This window comes from Corylus avellana, chromosome 5 (assembly GCF_965113065.1).
Source record: "Corylus avellana chromosome 5, dhCorAvel1.hap1.2, whole genome shotgun sequence".
NCBI classification, from domain to species: Eukaryota; Viridiplantae; Streptophyta; class Magnoliopsida; order Fagales; family Betulaceae; genus Corylus; species Corylus avellana.
The window spans coordinates 24,273,523-24,291,858 of NC_142494.1; the positions used below are offsets into that span (position 1 = coordinate 24,273,523).

The 18,336-nt window shown below is 35.7% G+C and overlaps 2 protein-coding genes across 2 annotated transcripts; both read right to left on the bottom strand.

Moving 5' to 3' along the window:
• Window positions 1-924: 924 nt before the first annotated feature.
• LOC132182280 (T-complex protein 1 subunit zeta 1) lies at window positions 925-8,692 on the bottom strand. The gene is made up of 15 exons (XM_059595478.2): window positions 8,387-8,692; window positions 8,237-8,300; window positions 7,384-7,519; window positions 5,853-6,004; window positions 5,617-5,664; window positions 5,362-5,454; window positions 4,569-4,675; window positions 3,658-3,772; window positions 3,463-3,549; window positions 2,994-3,198; window positions 2,778-2,872; window positions 2,223-2,291; window positions 2,019-2,126; window positions 1,783-1,901; window positions 925-1,312 (listed from the first exon to the last, which is right to left on the bottom strand). Exons 1-15 carry the CDS (start codon window positions 8,518-8,520, stop codon window positions 1,237-1,239), a joined length of 1,608 nt encoding a protein of 535 aa, XP_059451461.2. The 5' UTR covers window positions 8,521-8,692; the 3' UTR covers window positions 925-1,236.
• A 3,585-nt stretch (window positions 8,693-12,277) lies between these two features.
• CXE17 (carboxyesterase 17) lies at window positions 12,278-13,608 on the bottom strand. Its single transcript, XM_059596454.2, has one exon. The coding sequence runs from the start codon at window positions 13,606-13,608 to the stop codon at window positions 12,583-12,585; it is 1,026 nt and encodes a 341-aa protein (XP_059452437.2). The 3' UTR covers window positions 12,278-12,582.
• Window positions 13,609-18,336: the final 4,728 nt, after the last annotated feature.

Genomic DNA, 18,336 nt, shown 5'->3' on the forward strand with positions numbered 1-18,336 from the left:
CAAGAGTGATGACGAATCCCTTGAGCATTTATTTCTTAGTTGTATCTTTGCTCGAGTTGGTTGGAGGGAATCTTTTTAGCCCTTACACACTTTCTCTGGGGAATCTCTCCATGGCATAATGTCCATATCAGTATTGACCCCAGCAAGTCTCTTAACATTCCCAAACAAGAGATTCACCTTTCCCAGTTTTTTGCCTCAATCGCCAGCTGTTTGCTTTGGTTCACCAGAACCATGGTCATCCTCATCCATGATAACCCTTCTCCTGATGCTCTATTATTGGCTACCCAGATTTAGCAGGTTGCTTTGGAGCATTTCTCATAGAAGCTTTAGCAGCACTTCCAGCTGCGTGGCTGTCTCCCTAAACCTCAAGGAGTTCATCCTGCAAGGAGACTCTTTAACTATCATTCTAGCCCTCAATCATCGAGATCTACTGCTTGGAAAATCTCCCCAATCAACTCGGATATCATCTCTACCCTTCCTGCCTCTCACAATTGAGAGGCCAGAAAAGTTCTCAAAAGTGCAATCTTCAACCTTCCGTGCCCAACAGAGGGCAAAATGGGCACCTCCAAACTCCACACTAGATGCACTCCCACCTCTCCCCAGATCAAGCTCAATCTCGATTGAGTAGAAAAGACCCTCCTTAATTTGCTTGCTTTGTTCCTTCTCTGTTTGGTGTAGTTTTAGCTTTTGTTTTCTGTACCTTTCTTACTTTAAATTATAAAAAAATAACAATAATAAAAAAATCTTTCTAATGAATCTATTCAAGAGGAATGCCATCAAATGGAAACATTTCAGTGTCAGCGGAGTTCGACCTGCATCCCTCTCTCTAACTGAAAGGGGTTCCAAATCTTACAACATTAAATAATAGAGAATTTCTAATGGATTGCGCACACATGCACATATGCTCATTATGAAGGGTCCGAATGCAGGTAGAAATAACGATTGTCTGTTTACTTTTTCATTTCAAAGTGCTATTTAAAACAATGAAAGGTTATCAAAAGCAAGAAATGTCCATAAAACATTCCTCGTGACAGGCCCCCATTACAATTGCGAATCTTGAGAAATACCGATAACAACACATAGCACACTAAAAAAAAATCCCATATCAGATGCAAATGGAGACTCCCTCAATAACGATCCTCTAAAAAAGACCCTCTTTTCACATCAAGTTAGTTTCTCATATTCAGTTGAAAACTTCCACATTTAAAAAACCACATCCTCAAAGAATATCACGAGCTAAGTTGGCTTCCGCATGTTACGCCCAGCGCGAATTACTTCATCTACCAATAGCAACTGGGATGCAATTACAGGCCTGCAAGCAGAGTAGCACACATCATTCACACATTCACATAAAACCACAAAACATAAAAGCAAAGACAGAAATTTTTTTAATAAATAATAGAAATATCAATAAAATCCAAAAAATACAACCCAAGTACACAGTATATACAAGAGATAAAAGTAAAGACAAAAAGATTTGATGGTTTGAAATCAGAAGCTTGGGAAAAAGGATTTTTCCAATATGCTTCCTTTGATACATGTGCCATCATCATGATGGTAGCGGGTGGAGAGCACTACTATTATTCTTAAGTTAATGTAGCTCATGAGATCAAACAATGAGCATGAAACTAATAGAGGACAGTCTTTATCAGAAAATAAGTGGTTAAGAGAGAGAGAGAGAGAGAGATGCCGAGTTCATGATCTAAACAAATTTAGTAGATAAACGTGAACACTGAAAAAGTGAACAAGAGCATCAAAATTCAAATAATGATTCCCACATACCCTGAATTTATGATCTGGCGCTTCACCGAGTAGTTATCAAAAATACCCTCCATGTGGGGGTCAATAGGTTCTCCTGTGTGCTGGTTTAATCCCACGATATTCCCATGGTCATGCTCTCCCTGAACATCCAGATGGCATGACAAAGCTCAAACATGCTTATCTTTCGCTCCTTTCCCCCTTCTTTAATAAAGGAAATAATAGAGGAACATAAATAATGAGTTTTAAAGAAAGTATACCGTAAGAGAAATGATAACATCTTGAGTGTCAAGCCCAGAGTTCTCAGCAAGCGTCTTGGGCACCACAAGAAGAGCATTGGCAAAAGCTTCAACACCAAGTTGAGCGCGCTGATCCAAGTTTGTAAACACCAGATATGTTTAGAAATATAATCAATGCTTACAAATATTTTTATGAGCACTGAATTTTGGGAGACATTTTGTTACCCCTTGAACAGTCTTCTTTACTTCGTTCAATAGATGTTGTCTAGCTGCAATTTCAAAAGCTCCAGCACCCTGAACAAAAGACAAGAAACATAACTCACCATCTAAAAAAAAACAGTAGCAGAAAAGCTGAGCCACTTTTTCAACTAGGGGAAGCACTGAGGTAAGCATGGGCTAAAGCGTAATTGATGTTTAACAGCACAATCAGTAGCTAAACAAGCAATTAATCCAGCATTTGTATTAGTTGCTGATATGTCCTTTTCCCTTTTCCTGCTCTCTTTCTTCACTCATCGTCTCTAGAATGGTGATGGGAAACAACAATCCAATATACAAAGGCTCAAAGACTAACCAGCAAGTACACAGTACCCAGTTAAACATATAACAAGAAAAACAAAAAGGAGGGCCCAAACGCAAGGGAACACTCTCCTATTACGCATAACAAGGACACTAGGATAAACATCATCAGGGAAACTAACATAATAATTGTCTCTACTGATTTAGTACGATAGAACTTTCATAAATTTCATGCAAATTCAAAGAAATTATGTAGATACTCACTAAGACAACAGATTCATCTTCAATAGTATTTTTGACTGCCCTCAATCCATCACGAACAGCATCCTTTATTTGGGCAATTGTATGGTCATTAGGCCCTGCAACATTATAATGGCAATGAAGATTGCATCACAACTGAATTTACAAATGGCAATAAAACAACGCATCTCAACAAGCAGTGCCAACAAATGTCACTGCAATAGCCTCTTGGTCAAGTACCTTTTATTAAGATTGTACAAGAATATGGGTTCTTCACATTTTCAACAAAGGTATACTTCTCTTCTCCAAGGATATGCTCATAGACTAGTCCAGCCCAACCAAGGCAATCAGGAGTTAAATCATCTACAGAATTTACAGCCTCTCCTCCACAGGCCAAAACCAACCGTTCCATATTTCTCCTCTTCGCTCTCCGAAGGGCAACAATCTAGAAAATCAGAGAATTAGCGAATTACAAACAAGGTAAAGACTCATGCTTTCTTGCTTGCTTACATCTATTTGAGGATTGAATTTGACAATAATAAGTGGTCAGGATTGGTGCTGCATAGGATCCCTTTAGAAACTAATAGGGACCAATCATCTGACAAATGATATGAACACCTAATTTTTTTTTTTTTTTGATAAGTATCTGAACACCTAATTTATGAACCAATAATAAGAAACAAGACAACATCAATGGTGCACAACTTACCCCTGCCCTTGCAAGTAGGTCCAACGATGGGGGATCAATTCCCTTTTGATTAATGACAACAAAGTTATTGTCATTACCAGAACAAACCTGCAAGCAACCATAAAGATTAGTGATATATCACAAACCTCAGATGCTACACGCCAACACTTATATGATGCATACGATGTAAACAAGTACACATTTTAAAGTAACTACCTTATTTTTCAGTTCAATTATTTTTTTAACTCTTTCATCAACCTGACGCCTTTCTGCTGCAACCATTGCCTCTCTCTGCTCTGCATTTGAGTAGAAAAAGCCTGCATTTATTTCACTGAAAGGAAAACGATTAATAAAAAGGTAATGGCGTTCACAAACATTATTTATAAGATCAGGTGATCTAAGTTCAGGTACAGCTATTTCTAATCCTTATTTATCAGGGCTAATTGTTTAAAACCACATCAAATAAGTATGCTTAAAAGAAATATCTAATTGACAAGCTGAGATAACATTGAACATAAAGATAACCAGCACATGCAGTGATCATCATCCAAATGACACTGCTCTTTAACTTCTCAGCCGGTGCTACTAGCTCAAAAACTAAGGGAAAAAATCAAGAGTTTGCATGTTAACTCCTATATCATCCACCATTAAGCATCTTATGTGTGCCCACAACCTAGTATAAAATAAACAAATGTCCATCTTAAATATGGGTAATAATAAATAATACATACACACATACATACACATGTACATATACATAAGTTTTTTTTTTTTTTGATAAGTATTATATATATATATCAAAAAGAGCTGAGGGGCACAACCCTAGTACACATAAAGTATACAAGAAAATGCCCAAGTAAAGGAAGAGAATAGAACAAGAAAGTCAGAAAAGCTGATCATTAAAAGAGCTAAACAAGCCGCTGTCCAAATAAATAGAGAAAAACAGAAAAAGGACTATCTATATATATATATATATATATATACACACACACACACACTAAACAAATAACAATATTGAAATACAAAATTAAAATCAAACTCCAAAATATATCATTTCCTTTCCTTTCTTAATTGAATATGCATGTCCATATTTACTTTTTCTCATACTTAAGAAAAAAAAAATTCACCTTTTGTCATACTCCAAAGAGACATTGCATGTCAAGATGTAACAATTCTCAGCTCGCCGCTTCATATCAGGATGTCTGGAGCCATGATCAAGGACGATACCCTCAACCTAGAAAAAAAACAGAAGCTTAAATGAGAAACTGTAGGACAATGAAAGGTAACGCATGAACATAAGCAAATCTACTGTTAAGCTTACACCATACAAAGAAATCATTCAGAACTTAATGGTAAAAGTGTAATGGAAGCTTTATCATGACTGCAAAGCATCTTCATAAGACCTAGAAGTGAGAAAGGATGATGGTAGTGAATGAAACATGTCATCCCTGGCAATGAGCTCAGCCACCAAAATCATAGATGCATGGTAACATACTTTACTGTGCTTTTATCTATGTTGACAAAATTGTTAACATTCTTGCCCCTCAAAAGTAAACAATGAATGTCATTACAAAAGAGGAATATAGTGAATCCACAAATACATAAGCTTTTGAACACAAATTAGAAAGTAAATAACAAGAAAGCAGTCAAACCTAAACCCTCCCCCCCCTTTTCCCAAAAACAGCAAGAAAAGTCAACCAAAAAAAGTTTTAAAAGCAGCAGGTAAAATTGATGATTCACACAAGCAAAGTACAAGCAATCAAGGTTCTAGCATATGTAGTAGGTTGATAAAATACAACTTCCTTTTGGGTAAGTATACAATACAAATATTCACAACTTGAGCACGAAAGACTTTATTCTCATAGAATTAATCCAATATTCATTACCAAAAATAAGACCAATTATAAAAGATAAACATACCAAGCGCGTGTCTACATCAAATTTATGCCGCATGTGCATAATCTCCACCATAAACAGATCAATGGATTCCTCAGGCTTGCGAATGCATAACACCTGGCACATACAAAGGACAGTTTACCAAACACCAATATGCAAAGGTCTACCACAAACTGCTTACTGCATAAGCCAGTTAATAGATGAAAAATAGGATCTTAAATAGACTAATAAGCAGTCTCACACGCAGCCATAAATACATTTCGACATCGTCATACTCACCGCATTAACAACTATGTCAGTCAATTGATCTGCAAGTGCTTCATACAACTGTGGACAGAAGGAAATGTCAGATTCAAACCATAAATAATGGACTTATTTATAGGTTAATACAACTCATAAATCCATTATGGGGCGAGGAGATGCCCTTTGATCTAAGGACCATTTGTTAAACAATGGAGATTATGTTGATAAAATTATTAACATGAATATTAAAGAAAAGAGAAATTACAGGTTACCTTTGTTCTGAGAGTTGTCCTTGCTACCATTTTTAGGATCTCTTTGTCAGGCTCATTACCCATAACCACAGGAGTCTTAAATTTTTCAATAAATTGGAGAGTTGCTCTTTTAGCAATCTCAAAACCATCAACCAGTACACGAGGATGCATTCCTGGAACAAGAATAAGTCTCATGATTCATGAATATAAAATATGGAGAACTAAAAAAAATTGAAATAACTTGTTTCTGGATTTTCCTTTATGTGGAAAATTCTCATCCACTAAACCTGGTTCTCCTTTCAGAAAACTAGAGACTTACAGGACAACTACCTCATCTCTTCTTTGAAAAAAAAAAGAAGAGGTCTTTTGGTACAACCTGGCAACAAAAATCTCATTTTCCACTCAATATAGCAAAATACTGACTCCACTTAGAGCATTTCCAATGGATGAGCGGAATGGTACTTTTATCTAAATTGGCTAATCAAATTTGTAAAAAACCCCCCACAATGGATTAGCAAAAAAAATGCAAAATGGATATTTGATTGGATTAGCAAAAAAAAAAAAGCTACATGTAGCAGCACTTTTTAAGGGAGCCATTTTATTTTTTATTGTTTCTCTCACCTTTTTTCTCTTTTTTCCCAAAACTTTTCACTTTTCAAGGGATCATTATGAGAATATTCTTTCACAATTTTTAATAAAAAGATATTTGAATGATATAGATAAAAATAGAGCTAATCGGATGTACGAGGCCTTTAAAAATTCATTAGCTAAACTAGATAAAGTGAGTTTTGAGGAGCTATTTTGCATAAAAATTTGGCTCCACCATTGGGAATGCTCTTAGATTGTAAAAAATATCAAAAATGCTTTTAGCACAAGACATGTTGAATCATAAAAAGGCCTCTCAATTTATTCATAACTGTACAGTAAATTTTGGGAGTTCATGTGATATCCCATCTTTAAACATGATAGCAATTTTGGCTAACCTTCTAAATATACTCTGCTAGAGTTTATTATTTTTAGCTAGTACGAGTATTTCCAACATGGTATTTGTTTGCTTCAGGAGATTCTAGATAGAAGTTATTCCGTTAACTTCCAAAAGGCAACCAATTACAAATTGACCACGTGACTCGACATAGAGAAAGTACTTTTTTTTCCAAGTGTTCAGTATGTTAATAACGAGGTGTAAGGCTGTAATTCCCATACAACAACTGTAAAAAAAAATAAAGCCAACAATTGGAGAAACCACGTATAGCCCCTCAGCACAACATTTGTGCACTGCACTATGCCACTGATACTTAACATTTGGAGCAATAAATAGAATAGACTAGAAAAGAATGTGGGGGAGACGGGGGCAGAGAATGAAGGAAAAATAGAAATAGATATTCCATTCTAACTTCTTCTATTCCTAGTAATAATTATTTCTTTTCCCAATGTAATAGCTATTCCGTGTGCCAAACATGCCCTAAATCTCAATATAATGAACCAAAAACAATATTGCATGTTTTAGATAACTGAATTCAAGGGAGATTTTAATCTAATTGGCACCACTGACCTTCATCAATGTACCGTTCTGATTGTTTCATAAGCTCGCCGATAAAGAGCACAGTAGAAGTTGTGCCATCCCCACTTATGTCATCTTGAGCAACAGCCGTCCTCGCAATCATGATAGCCGTAGGGTTTTGAATTTGCTGTAACCATTGATCAAACATCAAGCAATGAACCACTATTAGAAAAATATAGGCAGTAGCATGACTATTACATTAACCAGTAATTTGTGCATGAATTTTAAACACATGTTACGCATCTGAATGCTCATGAGGAAGATTTGCAGTCACATTCAGTAAGATATTTACTTTTCAATGATAGTCCTTAATCCTAATTAAATTGGGGTTGGCACTATGGATCCGCCATCTAATCAGAATGAGTCGCATGTATTCTTATCCATCATTCCATCCCTTCTAAAATCGTACTCTCTGCGCTGCCTTCCCACTTCTCATATCCTTGTTCACTGCTTCTACCCATGTTGCTTTTCTACTTCACATATTATAGTTTATAGATATGAACTTCCAGAATAGCTTGGAATTAACATATTGTATCTTTTGATAAAAAAAACAAAAGGACAACGCACCCATAAGAACTAATCAATCAAATAGAGTCAGTTTCATCTAGTAAGGAACGGAAGAGGGACTCAGTACCAATAAAACTCCTTCACAACTTACCAACGTGGGACTTTTAACTTTCTGGGGTATCACACAGTAAATAGAACGAATCTCACTCAAATTTAGAATCAACAAATGCAGCAATGCAGTGCTAGTAACACATGCCACACAGCTGGTACTATAACTTGAAGAATCGAAAAGATCTAGGGTTTACGAGAAAGACAAACAGATAAATCGAGTACTGACCATTTCTTTCAAGAGAGTGTTTCCGTCTTTGGTGAGCTTGATATCACCGGCCCCACCCACAAGCCTTGAAAAGAAAATGCGAGAAAATCAGAGAGCAAATCGGAGAAAAGATAGAGACAAAGAGAAAGAATAGAATAATATAACATATACATCTTGATGGTGCCTTTGGGGCCGAGGTTAGTCCTGAGGACGTCCATCAAGCCCTTGGCGGCATTGATGTTCATGTGCAGTGCGGCCGATTTGTTGAGCACCTCCGCGTTTGGGTTCAGCACTCTCAGCGACATCTTCTTCGGCCTCGTTGAACCAGAATGGTTCCTTTCTAGAGAGAGTGAGAGAGAGCGATCCGCTTTGGCGGTTGCAAAAGTGACGGAACTGTGGTTAGAGACTGAGGAGAAACAAGAAGAAACAAGAAGAGTGGGGGTTTTAGGGCTCCTTTCCGGAACTTCGATATTTTAATTTTTAATGTTCATTTCTAGCGAGATCCCTCCAGAAGTAGACTGTGGTCGGGTTGGGTCCGTTCGGTTCGAGTCCGGTCTTTACATGCCGGGTTAAAAATGATCCAGTTTTAATCGGGTTCATTTTTTTCTTACGCTTCTACACCATTTCTTTAAATAATTTTTTCAACCATGTGTAATTTTTAAAATTATCATTATATCAAAATTGTAATTTTAAAAGCTACTTTTAAGTATAAAAAAATTATATACAAAAAGTAGGAATAAGTGTAACATTATTATTTTATTATGTAGTATGTTTTAAGTAGTTAATATAAAAAGTTATTTAAAACATTTTATGTCATTCGGTATGAAATGAGTGTGAAGAGTAACATTACTATAAATTCAGGACGAGAATCTAATGAATCACCAGAATGTATTTCTGATGTAATAACGAGGGAGTAATCTGCTTCACCGTTTTGATATGAATCAATGAGATTGGAATTCTTTAAAAAAAAAAAAAAAAAAAAAAGGACGAGAATCTACTTCATTTGGCCAAAATTTAATGTTTGTGCATCTAAATAGTGTACATGATACCACGTTATTTAAACTTTTTAAAATGCATGCTAACATTTACATTATGTACACTATTAAATACACAAACTTTAAATCATGATCATTAAATTAATAATATTTATTTAATTTGAAATAGAGGTAATCCTATTACAAAATTAAATTTAGGTGTTGTTTAGAAAGATTGGTCTTACACTGTTGGAGATGCTTTAACAGTATACATGACACCACATCATTTATTTTTTAAAAAAGACATGTCAAAATTAGCATTATATTAAGTGCATCAACTTTAAATCATGACCATGGAATAAATTAATGAAGTGAATCATATCCCGATTCCCGAAATTAAGTTTAGGCGTTATTTAGTAAGATTGGTCTTATATTAAATTTACGTTTAGTATCATTGTATCATATATTAAATTTACGTTTAGTATTAATTATAGAGAAAAGCTTTGATGCATTCTCTTGTACATCTCTTTGGCAAATTTATCATAAATTTAATATAGTAAATTTGCAAAGTCTCACATATATAATAGATATACAAGAGAATGCAACTAAGGCTTTCTCTTAATTATATGGAGTATTGGTTAATTGAATTTATTTTTGTGAAATGTATTTTGACCATTGACATTCTTAATAATTATGAGCTATATAGGGCCATTGAGTGTTAAAGGTCTATTTTGGTGTGCGTTTGATAGGTTTAAAAGTGCGTTTAACATTCAAAAAGTCTGTTTGAATAAAAAAAGTATCCGTTTAGTAAAAAAAATTGAAAGCACTTTTAAAGGTTCAAAAAGCCAAATAGCCAAAATGCACTTTTAATAAAAGCTTAAAAATAAAACTTTTGCCAAAAAACATTTTTTTATTTAAATGCTCTATTTTTCAAACGCAATCACAAACATGCTCAAAGTTTATATACAGTAAAGAGATGAAAGTTAAAACCAAATCATTTTGTATTAGTCTTATGAATAACTATTAATGAGCAAGGTTCGGGGCTCCCCTTTATCTGTTTCTACTTCTCTCCCTTCCTCCCTCTTCCACAAACCACAATCCACGCTCATCATCAGTTCACTAGAAATCAAGCAATCCATCACGGTTTGATTCCTCCTCAGGCCCTCCCGTTGATAGAGCATGTTAAGATAATATTCCCAGCACAACGAGATGCACGTACAGCTCAGCTCCTTCGGCCTGGCACCAGCGCGGCGCGCGCTCCCGGAAAGAATAGGGAAGGCAAGGGCAGCATTGGTGCAGTGCAGAGTGCAGGTTCAACCCATATCGCTTAATCCTCGAGGGTGACTCGCTAAGACCATTGCGTTATTTCGGAGTGGACCATTGGTACCCATTAAGTCCAGTGAAAGCTCATCGTCTTGAATTTAAGAATCCGGTGCTCCTCTCTCTTTTTCTTAGGTGTATGGATGGGGGTGGCCGGTCAAAAAAGGGGAGAAGAAAGAAGGGAATATTTGAAAGAAAAAAGATTGCAAGCCTCATGTGCACAACCATTGGGCTTTGAAAGACTGATTTCTGGTGAGGTTTGAGGATGAAAAGAATATCAACTTTCACCGTCATATATAAGAGAGTTATGCAAGTCGAAAATGACCCATCATTAGTGGTTCCCACCGATGGATCTCAAGGATTTGAATTGTTTGAGGTATTTTGATGGATCTTGGAGTTTAACCAATCCTATCATAATTAAATCCTTCTACATAAGACCTACGGAAAAATTGCAATCTTTATGAGCAAGGTTTTACCTCTTTTTTTTTTTTGACATGTCCACACAAAAGGGAGAGGAGAATTTGAACTAGTGACTTCCGCTTCATTAGGAGTAATCCCAGCCGATTGAGCTACCTCTTGAGGACGAGCAAGGTTTTACCTTAAATATGAGTGCTCTGTGTTAGTCTAATACAATGTCCAATTTATAGAGAAACGTTATCCTACAATGTTGATGTGTATGTTCTTACCAACTTTTAGATTAATCTTCGTTAAAAAAAAAAAAAGGAAAAAAAAAAAAAACAAAGATTTACTTTTTATTTTGGGTCAAAGACCTTTACTCCATCAACTATTTAATTGCTTAGTTATACATTGCCTCCACAAATTACCATTTGTCACACTCATTTCCTTCCGCTAGGGACTATGATCCTTTTCGTTTCATATAAAATGGATATTATACATTACAAGGTAATGATGTAAAATTGGTGCATTTAACGGTTTATATGAATGCAGTTTTCCATCTTTCTATTTTTCCTAAAGTCTTCATATCTTGGGCATTGAGTTTTTTTTTTTTTTTTTTCCTCTCTTTTTCAAATGTAATCTTCTTCATTTTTTTTTACCATAATTAAGCCTTAATTATAGATTATTGACTAGCATTTTTATTGTAATTAATGCCTTTTTTATTTTATTTTATGAAAAGGACCTTAATCATACTACTGTTATCTGGGTCTTAAGCTAGCTCTAACTTTGAATATATATAGTCATGGCAGCAAAAGAGTAACAAATATTATATATATATATATATTGTAATGATATTTTTCGAACAGTTTGAGGTGGGCCGTGATTCAGAGAACGCCGGCGTGCTTAGCACGCCAGGCTATTTTCATTTTTTTTTTTTTAATATTAAAAAAAAAAAAAATTGCCGGCGTGCCGTTCTCTTTTAGTTCACCCGTTTGAATGTATATCGCACAAGTCCTTTCATCACTTGTTTCTGGTACATGCCTATTTCCTCAGTAGCACATGTATTAGAAGATCATAATAAGATCTATTGTTTGTACAATAAAATGTTATTTATTTAAATACTATAGATATGTAGACATTTCAAATTCAAAGTATATACGTACCTCTGCAAGATTATTCTAAACGTACTGGCCGGGGAAGAGAAATATCTTACAAATTTTGAGAAAGTGGAAGATCTTAGAGAGAGAGAGAGAGAGAGAGAGAGGAGATAAATTAGATAATTACATTAGGTATTTATTTTTAATAAATGAGTGAAAATAGGAATTACATCAATCAACAACAAACCAATATATAGGAAGAAAATTACAATAACCAAAGCAAAGACTAAAAAATTACATTATCCATTGCAACAATCTATTATGCAGTCCCATAAAGGATCTTCAAGATAGAAGGAGCAAGTCAGAAAGCTACCAACAGTACTAGTGAGAAATTGGGCGTGCAACGGACACACCCAAAAGACTCTTAGCTTTAAACTAGCTGCTAAAAAAGCTGTGAAAACTAAAAGATAAATGAAGGAAGGTTGATGGCTGAGATTCGGAAAGGTTTTGCTGCCATAGGGAGTTTAAATTTTTTTTCTAGATCGAGAGGAAAGATTAATTTTCCTCTTGTTTCTAATAGTTATTCATTGATGAAAGCCTTGATTTGAGATATCATCTCATGGGTTCGAGGTTGAGAGAGGTGAGAGTTATGGAGAATTTGAAATGCATGCCCTACGCCTTTGTAAATCGTTGTTTCCACCCTCTTCCCCGCGCTAGTCAAAGCGGTGCAAAATTCCAAGTTTCGATCCTTCAATATATCCATCTCTGATATGCATACCATAGTGGTTGGAAGCCTTAAATCACGCAACCTGGCTGCGCCATTTGTGAGAGGGTTGCACCATGGATGGTCCCGGTTCGCGCCTGGAGGTAGTGATAAGCGCCAATATGTGTCGGAAGCCGATAAGGTTAGCGCTGAATTATGCGGTTGAGCGGTGTGCTTTTCGGACCATGTTCGTGCCTCTCCTCCAAAGAAAGGTTGCATCAAGATGGTACCTTTGAGACACAACAGCCCACTTGTCCCAAGCCACGCGGCAACATTGTAAGCTATGTTGGCCCCAGCACTGTCACCGGCTAGATACACGCTGGAGAGACTGCAATGCTTCACCCACCATTTGTGCTCGCTAGAGCCACTTAGAGCCTGCTCTTTCACCCACGTTAAAGTGTTGAAACCATCCTCGTATGCAGCAGGGAGACGGTTCTCAGGGGCTAAACGGTAATTTACGGAGATAATCAAGCAATTTGCTGTGGCAGCAAGTTTGGACAAAAACTCGTTGTAACAGCTCCAAGCAGCAGAGCCAACACAAAACCCACCTCCATGAAAATAAACAAGCAATGGAAGCTTGCCATGACAGCTTGGAAAATAAATGCGTCCCCATAAGCCAGTGCCCTTATCGATTACAACATCTTTTGCTGTAACACTATGATCTAATGGCAAGGTGCAGGGGACAATGGGGACAATTGGAGGCCTTTCGACGTGTCCGTCTATGTAAACTCTAATGAGACCTTCAATCTCTTCAACGACTCCTCCATGTTGGTGATTGTTTTTGCCAACTTGGAGGTTAAATCTTGGATCGAAGGAAATGGCAGCCATTCTTTTAGTTCTCATGAAGTGCTGAATAGAATAGAATAGAATGGAATTAATGATCTTTGGGGTATGATTAATGTTATTGCCTTAAGGGGTCTTTTTATAGGAAAAAGAAGGCTAGCTAGGCCAAAGAAAAAGCCTCAAGGTGGAAAAAAGCTTCCCTTTCTTTTTATCTCACAAGTGGGTAGTCTAGCTTCTTCACGTGGATTCTCATATGAGGCAAAAGTTCACATCTCTTGATCCTTCTGTTACATAGCTTTAATTCATATTAATAGCTTTACAGCAACTTTTGATGAAGCTGAGTACATTTTATTCGAATCTTATCCCTCCATGTGAACAGAGAAGTGATAACCAAACATCTTTTTCAAGTACGATCGATTTAGAGAGTAAGATTTCCCCTATGAAGAGCAATGCCATTATTCATTCCAAATATTCTTTCCATGTTTTTCCTGGAGGATGAAATACTTTCCAGTCCCTCAATATATCTTATCAGAATATATATATTTAGGAATTATAATTGACTCCCCACTTTTTATTTGAAGAAGCCACCGCCTCCTGATCACAAAGTATGCCATGTGACATTAACCCACTTAATCAACTAATTTTGAATTTTATGGTAATGCAAAGAGAATTAGAGGGTAACACTGTTATGGCATGGAATCCTGGTCGTTTCCTCATAAAAAACTGCTTCTTATCCACATATCTAAACAAATTCCTACGGTCTTGAGTGGAAGGTTGATTGAAAACATGGATATCCTTCAAACCCTACGTACATCCAAATGGACAATCAACTTTATTCTCCATAAATAAATATATCCTACTTTCTTCTCCATTGCTTTTTGACTACTGATTTTCAAATGATTCCTCTACTTTTGATGGTTGACTTGTCAACCTCAAGTTTTGCCACCCCTAAAATCCAAAAATGGGTTGGTAAAGCACCTCCATTTTCTATTATTTAAAAATAATTTTTAATTATTTTTTATTTTTTATTTTTTTTTATTTTTTCCTCTATTTTTTTTTATTTTTTATTTTTATTTTTTATTTTTTATTTTTTATTTTTATTTTTTTTATTTTTTTATTTTTTAAATAAATATATCCGTGTATTATGAGAAGAAAGAGAAAAAAAAAAAAAAAAAAAAAAAAATTTGGTAGTGCACGCCACTTTTCCATCTATTTTAACTTCTAATGCAGGCTGACGTATGAGGTGACGTTTTTGACATGTGATGATAATTTGACGGTTTGGCGTATTCAAATGTTACTTTTTTGAAGTTTGGTGGCGAGGTTTATTTTTCAAAAATAATAGATTTAATACATAGTATTTTTAGACAGAATTTTAGTGATGATATTGTCAGCATGCATGCAGCCATGCACCCCGATTTGGTAGTACCCTTTACTCTAACGATCGAAAGTTCACCATCTAGAATTTCAGAATCAAGTGCTCCCTCTCTTTTTCTTGGGTTACTCTCCCTCAATCTTAACGTGTGGATAAAGGTGGTCAAAAAGGAGGAGAAGAAAGAAAGGAATATTTTAGTGAATAAAGATTGCAACCTCATGTGCACAACCATTGGGCTTGAAAGAAGTTTGAGGATGAAAAGCATCGTCATATATAGGAGTTATTCATGTATGTAAGTTAAAAATGACCAAGGCACCATTAGCAGCACCCAATATATACAGAAATATCGATCTCAAGGATTCGAATTGTTTGAGGTATTTTGATGACTGAGAGACCTTGGAGTTTAAGCAATCCTATCTGATTTGATCCTTGGTATAAAATCTACATGGGGCTACGGAAAAGTTGCATTAACAGTTAAGAGATAGGCTTATCTTAGTGATCTTTGTTAGCTTCATTGTTTAGCCTCCCCACAAATATCATGCAGTACTACTTAAAGAGTATATTAATTAAGTAAACATTCTCTTTATTATTTTCCAAGATATATTTCCAGTAAATTAAGAATATCGGAGGTGGGAGAAGCATAATATTATACTAGCTAGATCACCTAGATCTTTCTGACCCTTTGTTGACAAATTGTTTTTTTTTTTTTTTTTTTCTCCTATTTTTATCTCTACCTTTTATGTTCTTTACTATTATTATCACGTTATCTCCTTCAGAAATTGAAGAAAGATGGAAAATTTTCACAATTCTTGTTTATGTAATCTATATTATCTCATATATATCTATGAACTAGATCACTAATAAGAAAATGACACATGTGATAAGTTAGCAAATTAACAAGGTTTGAATTGAATGCCTTACGTATATATAGCTTTTTCCATCTTGGCTGGGATTGGGGTGTGGAAATGAGGAATTGGATCTTTCTAGAGAGACATTATAAGTTAGAAAATTCAAAACTTGCCATAATGCCAACACTGCAAAAATATGATTTTTTGTAACGGCCCATTAGTGACGTGTCAAGCCAATTGACACGTCACTAACGGTTAGTAACACGTCATTAATAACGTGTGTGGCAGGTTAAAAAATTAGAAGTTACTAATGGAAATTTAGTAACGTGTCAATTTCTGACACATCACCCTTCGGTAACGTGTCAGAAATTGACACGTTACTAAAGTTTAGTAATGTGTCAAGTTTGCAAGTATTGAATTTCATCTATCCATAAAATTTTGTTAACAAACCCAACGAGAAAGAGAGGTTAGGTTGAGATTCTTTTCCCTTACATCCAAAGTTGTAGCTACTCTGAAATTGAAAACTCAACGACATTATCATGTGCACTAGTTCTTAATGGAGGCCTATCAACAAATTATAGCTGTGACTGAAAGATAATATTAGTGTCGTCTAATTAATACGAAGAAAGGGCCAACAACATGCATTTGACAACTTCAAATTCAACAAGCAACGGGTAAAATTTCAAATAAATGTAAGGAAAAAAATACACATACCCCTAATACTACTTTATAGAATAATAGCCTAACTCACGAACCAGGACCATCCATGGTGCAACCCTCTCGCAAATGGCGCGGACAAGTTGCGTGATTTAAGGCTTCCAACCACAATGGTGTGCATATCAGAGATGGATATACTGAAGGATCGAAACTTGGAATTTTGCAACGCCTTGAGTAGCGTGGGGAAGAGGGTGGAAACAGTGATGCACAAAGGCGTAGGGCATTCGTTTCAAATTCTGCATAACTCTCCGCTCTCTCAACCTCGACTCCATGAGATGATGTCTCAAATCAAGGCCTTCATCAATGAATAACCTACTGGAATGTTCTCCTTTCTTTTTTAGTGCTTTTTTGGGTGGATGATATAAACTTAAGCCAACTAGCTAAAACGTGTGTTGTTTGACTATATATATAGTATGTGCTGTTGTTCCTAGTATTTGGTTCAACTTCTATAATTAGTAAGTTAATGCCTTAATGGGAACTTCACTGTAATTGCCTGCAAAGAATAGTATATATGTGCTTGCACTTGTATTATTAATAAAAATTTACATAAGATCTCATTTTCCACAGTACTTTTTTTTAAAAAAAAAAAACTTTTTAGGCAAGTAATAATTACATTTATGATGTTCATCCAAGAGAATGTGAGTAGAAATTGGCATGGAATCAGATATATTACAACATTGGATAAGATTGTGCGCATGTGTCATCGCTAGCTAGAGAGCATATCACCATTGATTGATCGATACCTATTCTATTTGCGACGAAAATTTAATCACTAATATATCTCAGGATATTATTTATTTATACTTTTAGTGACAACATCCACCGTCGTTGCTAATGATGTAATATTAGCGACAACTATTGTGGTTGCAAATAACAAAAATTAATAGCGTCCACAATAGTTGTTGCAAATAAGAAAAATCTCGTCGCTAATGGCTTTTTGCGGCTTTTCTCTCACATGGACAAAATTTTCGCTATAATATTAATGACGACATATCAGCGACAACAAAATGTCGTCGCTGAAATTAATTTTTTGTGACATTAGCGATAACCAAAAAATGTCGTCGCTAATGAGTGGTCGTCGCTAAAAATTTGGTCGCGCGCTAAAGACCATTTTTCTTGTAGCATTTGCTGAAAATATCGTCTCGTTGTCTTAACCAACATGTTTCGTTGCTTAGAAAGAAAAAAAGAAAAAGGAAAAAGAAAAAAGCAACATGTATAGTTTTATTCCCGGCCCGCACAAAGTGTCATGTCGTACGTTCCCTTTCCAGTTTCCATGTACAGATAATCATCTAACATACGAGATTCGCTACTTGCAAGGACTAATTACAGGGTGGCGATTGTGATTGTTTGAAGTGCATGTAGACATCACTGCCAGTTTCAAAAGATGATATATACATCCTGCATGGTCTAAGTTTTACTTTTGACCATATAAAGTATCACGTTTCAAGTCACTTGCTTAGACTCACAGACCTTCATCTTGCTCTCACATACAAAAAGGGTGCATGGTCCATCTTTGATTGATAAAGCATCTTTGATTGCAGACCTAGAATGTCTTCAGTTCTAGCGCTTTCCATAGGAATGCCCCTTCGAGGTTGCAATAGTTGCCCCATGTATACTGGACCATTCTTGTCGAAATATTAATTCACATCAGAAACGTCCTTCTGTTGAATGATTTTTTTTTTGGGGAGGGGGGGGGGGGGGGGGGGGGGGGATGATTTTGAAGATATTAAACTTAATTATCTTAGATGATATTAATTTCCTAATTGCTTTCTCAATAATATTCCAACCCGTTTAATTAATCATGGAGAAAAAAAGGTAGAAAAGAGAATATTGACCATCCTTCATGAAGGT